The sequence below is a fragment of the Ipomoea nil genome, unplaced genomic scaffold, assembly GCF_001879475.1.
Source record: "Ipomoea nil cultivar Tokyo-kokei standard unplaced genomic scaffold, Asagao_1.1 scaffold0684, whole genome shotgun sequence".
Classification (NCBI taxonomy): Eukaryota; Viridiplantae; Streptophyta; class Magnoliopsida; order Solanales; family Convolvulaceae; genus Ipomoea; species Ipomoea nil.
This window is the reverse complement of record NW_017617112.1, coordinates 2660379-2669986: the sequence shown is the minus strand read 5'-3', so window position 1 is coordinate 2669986 and position 9608 is coordinate 2660379. Positions and strand designations below refer to the sequence as shown.

Genomic DNA, 9608 nt, shown 5'->3' with positions numbered 1-9608 from the left:
TAGATATAGAAAATTAGATGATTTTTGTTAAGTAAAATTAAAGAATTCTTAATTATAAATATATAATAATTTAGAAATTTATTTTTAAATATAAATTAGAATTATTAATTATAATATAATAGTTTTTTTTTTTTTTTTGAATGCTACTAGCTCTATTACATTGTAGTATGTGTTCATATACTTTCTCAACCTACTGAAACACAAAGAGCCAATAACGCCTCCACTGAGACTCGAACTTACAACCTTCCAAATGGAAGTCCAACCCGGATACCATTAGACCACATAGTCCTGGTTATAATATAATAGTTTAATTCATTGTTAACTTGAATTGTTTTACGCTTTAGAATCTGTTTTTTTAAAACTAAAAATTAAAGATATATATAACCCTAAAAAGATTCTAAAACCTGTAGTAATGAATGTCTAATTCTTTTACAGGTTTTTGAATTTGTTATCATTATTAATAATTATTAGATAATTAGATATGTATATATATATATATATATATATATATATAATAATTAATTAATTAATATATTTAGAAAAGTAGATATATTATGTTAATTTGAAATAAAAGAGTTTCTTAAAAAATTAAAGTGTTAGATATTTTGTAAAAAAAGACCAAATTAAAATTAAATTTAAATTTTAATGATGTATCATTCCCTCATTCACCGCCGGTGTATAGCATCTATACACCTACACCGCGGTGCATCAAATATTAATCCTACTTATATATATATACTAAAGTTTTTAAACAGAATTTTAAAAAGGCTTCAGACCAGGCCAGGCTAATTGCAGGCTCAGGCTTGAACCTAACAAAAAGCCTACATATAGGCTCAGGCCCAGGCCCAGGCTTTAGATTTTCGTAATAGGCCCATGCCTGAGTGAGACAACAAGAGCAAAGCAATATTAGAAATTAACCAAAAAGGGAGAAATAAAGTTTCATAAAAAAAATATCCAAGTCTAAGTGAGAGAGAAATATTTTATTTTTTTATAATCTTCTCTACTGATTGTTAAAAAAGGGCAGAGTAACTAGATAAAATAAAAAACTCTAGTTGAGTGTAACTTTGTACATAAAACAGTTTTATATATGTGTGTGTGTGTATATATATATATATATATATATATATATATATATATATATATATATACTACAAAGGTAAATGAGTTTTTGTTGTACGTTCAACATACTATTGGTATGTTACCTAATGATTTCCTTGTGAAATTATTATTAAATTATTATTATTTTATACTTGTTTTAATTTGCTCAGTTCCTGGTTCAGTGACAGTTTTTATATATTATTCCTATTTAGGCATATTTTTGACTTTAAATTTTTCTCCTTAAAAGTTGTTATTCGTGTTCTTATATACACAGGCAGAATCTGCAAAAATGTCACAAGGTGGCAGACTAGCTTGAGTTTTTGCAATATTGTATGAGGAGCTAATCAGTAATATGTCTTCTGGGCACATGCAATGCAGATAGTAGTAATATAATGGTTGTTCTTCAAAACTATCACACCAGGGGATGAAGAATAGTAGTGATCGATTAATTAAAGAAAAATATAGCATTTTCCATATCTTTCTTATTTTATTAATAAGTATTAACTCAAACTACTAATCTCACCCACTTAATCTTCGGAACATCCTATGCATGCAATACATGAAATTCACTATCTAATCACACTTTTAATTTTCAAGAATGAATGGTGTTCTTAAAAAGCATATGTTGCATAGATGCTTTGGGTGCAATTGAATTTCTCCTCTTGTAAGTGAGAATTTAATCACACTTTTAATTTTCAAGAATGAATGGTGTTCTTAAAAAGCATATGTTACATAGATGCTTTGGGTGCAATTGAATTTCTCCTCTTGTAAGTGAGAATTTTGGATGCTTTTTTATGAAGAGTTTGGTAAATAATTTTTAACTGATTAAGTTATTGAGTTTGACTAATTAATTAAAAAATTAACTAGAAAAAATGATTTTCTCAAAAAATTGATCAGAAAATGTCACTATTAAAAATTATGAAATTTCCGACCACCTAAAACTGATCTTAAATCAAGTTGAAATCAAAAAATGGTCAAAAATACCAACAAAAGTTTTTCCGGACGACCACCTAAAACTGATCTTAAATCAAGTTGAAAGCAAAAAATGATCAAAAATACCAACAAAAGTTTTTCTAGATACCAAAAATGATCGGAACAAAACTTTCGATTTGATTTAAGATCATTTTCAGGTGGTCGGAAATTCCATAATTTCCAGTAGTGTGGTTTGAACAACTTTTTAAATTTTAAAATTTTAAAACAATAAATTATTGTAAAAACCTAATTAATCAAACAATTATTTTGATTATTTAACAAGTCAAACAACTAATAGTGATCAAATAAATCAAAATCGACTGATAAGTTAACTATAAACGACTGATAAATTAACTATAAACAAGGTCTATTTAAATTTTATTTTTCTATAGAAATTGGAAGGAGAAATGTACATTCCTATAAAATTGTAGACAGAAAATACTACATCTACTTCCAAATTATATTCCCCTTTCACCGTCACCAAACGGTTTGATTTATTTTTATTGAATAAAAAAATAAATGAACGATCCACCCCTTTTTATTTCTCGTTGTAGACATATATTGCTTATTAATTATTCATTCTCAACGTGATATTATCCTGTGTACAGTACATCTAAACTCTATAAATGAACACTAGACACCAACCCTACGAACACTAGGAACACTGCGGATGAAAGTGTTAAACAAAGATTCTTGGTGGAGCAGTAGAGGAGTTTACAGGCTTATTATTGATGCAATCCACCTCTCTAAGGACTGTTTGGATCCCAACTCCCCCTGCGTTCGCCAGGGGATGAATACCATTGTCCAACCCCCTTATGTACGCCCTTTTCTCCTTCTCCTCCGCAAAGGATATCTTGTAACGCTTCTCAACATCTGCGTACGTGCACAAATATTATATAATTCCCTTTTCAATGTCCTCCCATCCAATCCTCCTTTTATTAGGAAGAAAGGAAAATGATGATCAAATAAACCCTTAAATTTAATTAGGCTTTTAAATATTAAAAACTTAACCGCAATTGAGTTGTTTTTTTTTTTTTTTTTTTTTAAATTATATGGTACTTTATTAGAAATAAAGCCAAAATAATGTCTGGTGGGTAAACGTCTCAATACATAACAGCAGGCTGCTGGTATGCCCAAGTAGCTAAAACATGAGCTAAATAATTGTCTAATATAATAATATAACTAACTGAACTAGACTGATATAAAGGGCTTTTTAATTTTAAAAACCTAACCGCAATTAAGTTGTTATTAAAGGTTTAAAACTCGATTTAAAAATATGATTAGTAAAAATCAGAGACTACCTAAAGAGGTTAATGGTTACTAAAAATTAGAGATTACCTAAAGAGGTTACCTAAAATTCTAATTGTTACTAAAATTAGAGATTACCTAAAATTCTAAATCGATTAAACTGGTTGTAACCTAAAAATATAAAAAGACAAATATGCCCTTACTAAAAATAAGAAAAGTCATTAATGACTAAAAGTGTTCAAAAAATAATAGTCTAAAATTTAAATGGCAAAAACGATAGGCTAGAACTAAATTGGTCAAAGTACCAACGAAGTCCCTGTACTATAGCATTTTGTTCAATTTAATCCCTATACCTTTTTTTTTTCAATCGAATCCCTGTACTTTAAAAAGTAATACAATTAAGGACAATAGTTAACGGTGCTAATATTACTATTAACTTAGCTTCACCACTTTTTAAAGTAGAGGGACTAAATTGAACAGAATAAAAATATAAGGACTAAATTGAACAAAACACTATGATACAGGGACTTCATAGGTAATTTGACCAACTAAATTTAAAATGATCATCAAAGAGAATGAACCTCTAGTGGAATTAACTCTATTATATATATTTATGGAATCTTTAAGCTTATATTAGGAGGTTACCTTGAGCAAGGGTGTCATAGAGTTGACCATCTCTGGTGAGTGCCATCATGATCTGAGGAATACCCAGGGGGAGGTTATCGCCGCGATCCACCTGCCAAAAGTGTATAACCTTACCGTATGTTTTGCACACTAACTCCATGTCCTTGCGCTGGATGGGACCGGGCATGCCCGGCATGAACAGCACCCCGCTCTTCACCTCGTACTCGTGCGAGTGCCACAGCTTCTTCTCGCCGTCCGGGAGGGTCAAGAACAGCGCCTCCGTGATGATGTATTCTAGCCCGATGAGGCGGGCGTCGGCGCCCGGGCTGTCGTAGATCAGGCACTGCCGGAATTCCTCGTTTTGGTGGCCGCAGAAGTGGTGCGCCTCCACCTGCCGCGTCATGTCGTGGCCGTAGAAATGAAACCTGCAGATCACAATATACATTATTGTTAGGATCACGCTCTAAAAAGCTAGACCGTCATCACATTTTCAAACAAAAAGACAGAATGCTGAACTTAGCCCCTTCATTCCCGCCTAACCATCAATTGAAAAAACATAAAGAAATCAATTGAAGTCAGTGTTGCAAAAATCGCAAATCGGCACCTAGGTACTAGGCGCTTCCTAGGCGGCCAGGGCCGGGGCGCCAGGCTTAGGCGGTCTAGACCCCCTAGACTATCTCAGGCACCTAGAAGGCCCCTAACAATTTTTTCAATGAATCGGCACTAGGTACTAGGTGCTCGACCTCCTAGGTGACCTAGGGACGCTTGCCTAGGCAGTCTACGCCCCCTAAGCTATCTCAGACACCTAGAGGGCGTCTAGCGATTTTTTCAACATTGATTGAAGTAAAATAAAAGAGAAATGAGGAGTGGAATAATAAGAGTGTTGATTTTGGAGGTGGTAGGGATGACGTACGCGCAGAGGTGTTGGTGGATCTTGTTGATGGGGCCGAAACCCTGGATAGCGGCGGTGGCGGTTTCCAGGAGGGAGGTGCCGGTATGGGTTGCCTCGCCGGGAACGTCCGGGTGCGTCGACACGTTCTTGCCTTCCATTATATTATATTTTTCTTTAAAACTAAACTGTACTGTATAGATATGTGTGTATATATGAAGAGTTGAGGTGGAGTGATATATAATGAGCATGATTTCCTCCCCGCCACTTTACAGCGGCGGAGAGGGAGCATGCAAGCGGACGCGTGGGTGAACACGTGGCGGAGGGGGCTCGCAACTTGCGACGTGTGGAAGTCATACAAATTGCTTTCAGCGTCACGCCTTTGCTTTGCATAATTTCATTAGGGAAAATTGTAAAAAATACCCCTCTATAATATGTCAATTATTAATATCACCCCCAAATTATTAGTGGTGTAAATGTTGCCCTTCAATTATCAAAACGGTGCACATGTAGCCCCTCCCGTAACGGACACGTGGTTCCCCATTAGTGTACGACACCGTTAAGTCGGAGTAAATATGTAATTTAGTTGTTTTTTCCCTCCCTCGATTCGAAGTACCAGCGATGGACAGCGGTGGGGAACCACAAGTCAATTACGGGAGGGGCTATATGTGCACCATTTTGATAATTGAGGGGCAACATTTACATTACTCATAATTCAGGAGTGACATTGACAATTAACATATTATAAAGGGGCATGTTTTACAATTTTCCCATTTCATTATTACCAGGACGGTTTAGCCCATGGATCTGTTGTATCGGATCCTTTTTGACCCAAGAAGAAATTAATTGATAGTTATGTCATGGACTCGGATTCACCTTACAAACTGAACTCAGTTAAAATACATAATTTATATACTGAATGTTTATTTAAATTTTTTGAACATTTAGTATGTAAACTAGGAACATTTAGTATATAAATTTGTGAACATTCAATATGTAAATTGTAAACATTCAGTATATAAATTGTGTATTTTTTTAATCCGATTTCATAGAATAATTTGTCGAAATGAATCGTAAATTATTATGTGGATCATGGTCCACAAAATATTGTGTAGACCATAACAAATAATATACTTCCAGTACTTAAATAATGTATTTTCCCTTAATAGAATACACATTTTTAATATATTAAAAGTACATTATTTGTATACTGAAAGTATATTATTATCGGAAATGTAACCGGAGTTAGCCAGAATATTAACCGGAACCCTAGTGACCTGATTTTTGAACTTCATTGTATTAAAATACAATATTAATAGTTTAATTGGTACTTTAAAAAATGTAGAGACTTAATTGATTTTTAGGTAAAGTTTAACCGTTTATTTAATTTTTTTTTTTCCTTTTAAAAATGGAAGTGTAGTGTTTATTATAGTTTTTTTTTTTTTTTTTTCGCAAATGTATTACTCTTTTCGTGATGAGGCTCATGCCCAAAAACAAATTGGAGGCCCAATAGAGGTTGTAGAGGACTTAATTAGCAATGCTTAAGTTAAGATAAGAAGATCTAATAAGCCTTCAACTTGCTACTTGCAGATTCAATCTAATTGGGCTTTAAATCCTTTAAGTGTGGACCAAGAGTTATGAGACTTTAATTCTAAATTTGATGCCTAATAAGTGAATTCAAGAGCATTAATCATATTCAATAATGTGCAAAGGAACCTAGGAGGCCAAACTCCGCAAATTATATCGTGCACCACGGTGCATAATCTATTATGCACCGCGCATCAAAACGACATCGTTTTATTTAATGAAAAGAAACGGAATTCATTTTGCGCCGTTCTGCAAAAAATAACTATATTTTTCAGTTTTATTTTGAATACATTGCACTTTCAGTTCAACACAACTACAGTTTCATTTCGATATAACTATAGTTCATTCAATATTTATACACCCAAATATGTGAAAATGTTATTTAATTTTATTTTATATACACTATAATTTCATTAAAACACAACTACATGATCATTTCGCTATAATTACAGCTTCATTGTACAATATACACTCAAATATGTGAAATGTTATTCATTTTCATTTTACCACAACCACATACTGCAGTTTCATTTCACCACAACTACAGTATTATTTTGATATAACTGTAGTTTCATTTGATAATATAAAAATAATACTTGAGGCAGTGTCGGTTTAGATACACTGTAGTGTCACTCCGTTAACACTAACAGCGCGCCGTTTCTTTACTTAAAGAAACAGCGTCGTTTTGATGCGCGGTGCATAATCGATTATGCACCGCGGTCCACAACGACTGGCCAAACTCATTATGCAAACATTATTATATGGACCATCGTTCATACAACTGTGTGGACCATAAATAAAAAATAAATTTTTTGAATATTAAAAGTATATTTATTTATGGAGCAAATACCAATTTTAGTCCTACGAGTATTAGCAAAATGACAATTTTAGTCCACATGTTTAATTCCTACCAATTCTCATCCACGACTATTGTTTTAGTACCAATTTTCATCCACGACTATTTTTTTAGCACCAAAATTCATCACGTTGGTAACCCTTCCGTTTAAGACATGCCGAAATCTAAAAATTTTAAGGGTATTTTCGTCCTTTTCAATTTAAGATCCCAATTTGAGCATGAATAAAGGGATTTAAGCCTTAAGATTGATCTCAATTCCTAGTTCTTTTCCTCATCCTACCTTAATTTGAAGAGGAGAATTGCAAATTGGGATCGATCTTAGGGCTTAAATATCTTTATTCATATTCAAATTGGGATCTTAATTTGAAAAATACCAAGATACCCTTAATAATTTCATATTTCGGCATGTCTTAAACGAATGGGTGAGTGGCGTGATGAATTTTGGTACTAAAATAATAGTCTTGGATGAAAATTGGCACTAAAATAATAGTCGTGGATGAAAATTGGTAGAAATCAAACATGTGGACCAAAACTGTCATTTTATTAGTACTCGTGAGACTAAAATTGGTATTTGCTCATTTATTTATGTATATAAAGTACATTATTTGAAAGTATATTATTTGAATATTGAAAATACATTATTTTATATACTATTAAATAATATGCATTCAGGATAAAAATAATATACTTTTAATATATTAAAAATGTATTTTTATTCATGATCCACACAACATGGCATGGAGTTCTATTTTTGCATGTCTAGGGTCCAACGAATCTTAAGGTCATGCTATTAAGGCTTGCCTTATTGTTGAGGAGATAAATTTAAATTTTATTTGATACTTCTAGAAGGTCAAGGTAATTTGAAATGCAAAAGATAATCAAGTGACTTAATGCTTCTTCTTTTCTAATCCATTTAGGAGTGTTTGGTTAGCATGAATTGCATTGAAATGATCCTATGATGGTTGAAGGGGGGTCAAAAAACTTGCAGTTGGCGGGAGCTGGTGGTGTCCAGTCCCGCCCGTCACAATGAGTACACTCTGCTGGAACTGTCGTGGACTCGGCGATTCACGAACAGTTCAAGAAATAGTGACCTTAGAGGCTAAGGTCAAGCCGACTTTTATTTTTTTATCTGAAACGAAAGTTCGTCGTGATCACGCGGAACGTTTGAAACTAAAGTTAAATTTCGAGGGTCTGTTCTATGTAGATGGTGGTGGTCTGGGTGGTGGTTTGGCTCTATTATGGCGAGATAAAAATATTGCCTCTCTTATTAGCTACTCTAAAAATCATATTGACATTCAGGTACAACTTCCTGGAAGCAGCCCCTGGAGGTTAACATGTTTTTATGGGTTCCCTGAGAGGAATCGCCATCAACAATCGTGGGATCTAATGCGTTCTCTCCATCCTAAATCAAGCTTGCCTTGGCTCGTAGCGGGTGATTTCAATGATATAGCATGTCAAAGCGAGAAACGAGGGTTACATCCCCATCCTTCGGCTTTAATAGACGGCTTCAACCTTATGCTTGAAGATTGTGGCCTTTTTGATTTAGGCATGTCAGGACGAAAGTATACCTAGGAGCGAGGACCGGGTACTACGAGTTCGGTTGAAGAGCGATTGGACAAGGCCGTAGCGGGAGTAGATTGGTGTGCCATGTATCCGCATGCGGTGGTTCGGAATAATGCAGTGTTTACGTCGGACCATTCTGCGATTTTTATTGAAGTTGACGGTCCGAAGGTAATCAAGCAAAGGAGGCAGTTTATGTTTGAAAATGCCTGGTTGGAAGACGTTGGTTGCAAGGAAGTGGTTATGGACTCTTGGATGGCGACAGAAGGTAATGTTATGCCAAGCAGATTAGACCATTGTGGAGAAACTCTAAAACGTTGGGGTGGAAATTTTGTGCAGTGTACCCAGAAGGAAATGGCAAGATTGCAAGGTTGTCTGGACGCCTTGCGAGATAAGAGATGTAAATTCGTTGAGGTTGTATCGTGATCTAGATGGTAAATTACGAGGCCTGCATGCTCAGTTAAATATCTATTGGCGCCAACGGTCTAAACAGCACTGGTTATTAAAAGGAGACAGGAACACGAAGTTTTTTCATCTTTATGCGACTGCCCGGAAACGGAAAAATCGTATACTACGGCTTCGTGACGAATATGAACAATGGGTTGATGGTGAACGACTGCTTGGGTTGGCTAGAAGATACTTTTCTAATATTTTCACCACAAAGGGTGTGAGTATGCATGAAGCCATTGCCGATCTTATTCCTATCGTTTCCGATGCCGATAACAATCACTTGATGCAACCTTTTACCATTGAAGAAGTCAAGTGTGCCTTATT

General features: G+C 34.4%; 1 protein-coding gene across 1 annotated transcript; it reads right to left on the bottom strand.

The window, feature by feature from the left end:
• Positions 1-2586: 2586 nt before the first annotated feature.
• On the bottom strand, positions 2587-5054 carry LOC109175146 (oil body-associated protein 1A-like). Its single transcript, XM_019324399.1, has 3 exons — positions 4856-5054; positions 3964-4367; positions 2587-2943 (listed from the first exon to the last, which is right to left on the bottom strand). Exons 1-3 carry the CDS (start codon positions 4990-4992, stop codon positions 2750-2752), a joined length of 735 nt encoding a protein of 244 aa, XP_019179944.1. The 5' UTR covers positions 4993-5054; the 3' UTR covers positions 2587-2749.
• Positions 5055-9608: the final 4554 nt, after the last annotated feature.

Excerpts from the sequence above, each read along its gene's own strand:
- LOC109175146 (XM_019324399.1), bottom strand. The coding sequence starts at position 4,992 with ATGGAAGGCAAGAACGTGTCGACGCACCCGGACGTTCCCGGCGAGGCA. Across the intron at positions 4,368-4,855 it reads ATCCACCAACACCTCTGCGC|GTTTCATTTCTACGGCCACG; the intron begins GTACGTCATCCC and ends TGTGATCTGCAG. Across the intron at positions 2,944-3,963 it reads CTATGACACCCTTGCTCAAG|ATGTTGAGAAGCGTTACAAG; the intron begins GTAACCTCCTAA and ends GCACGTACGCAG.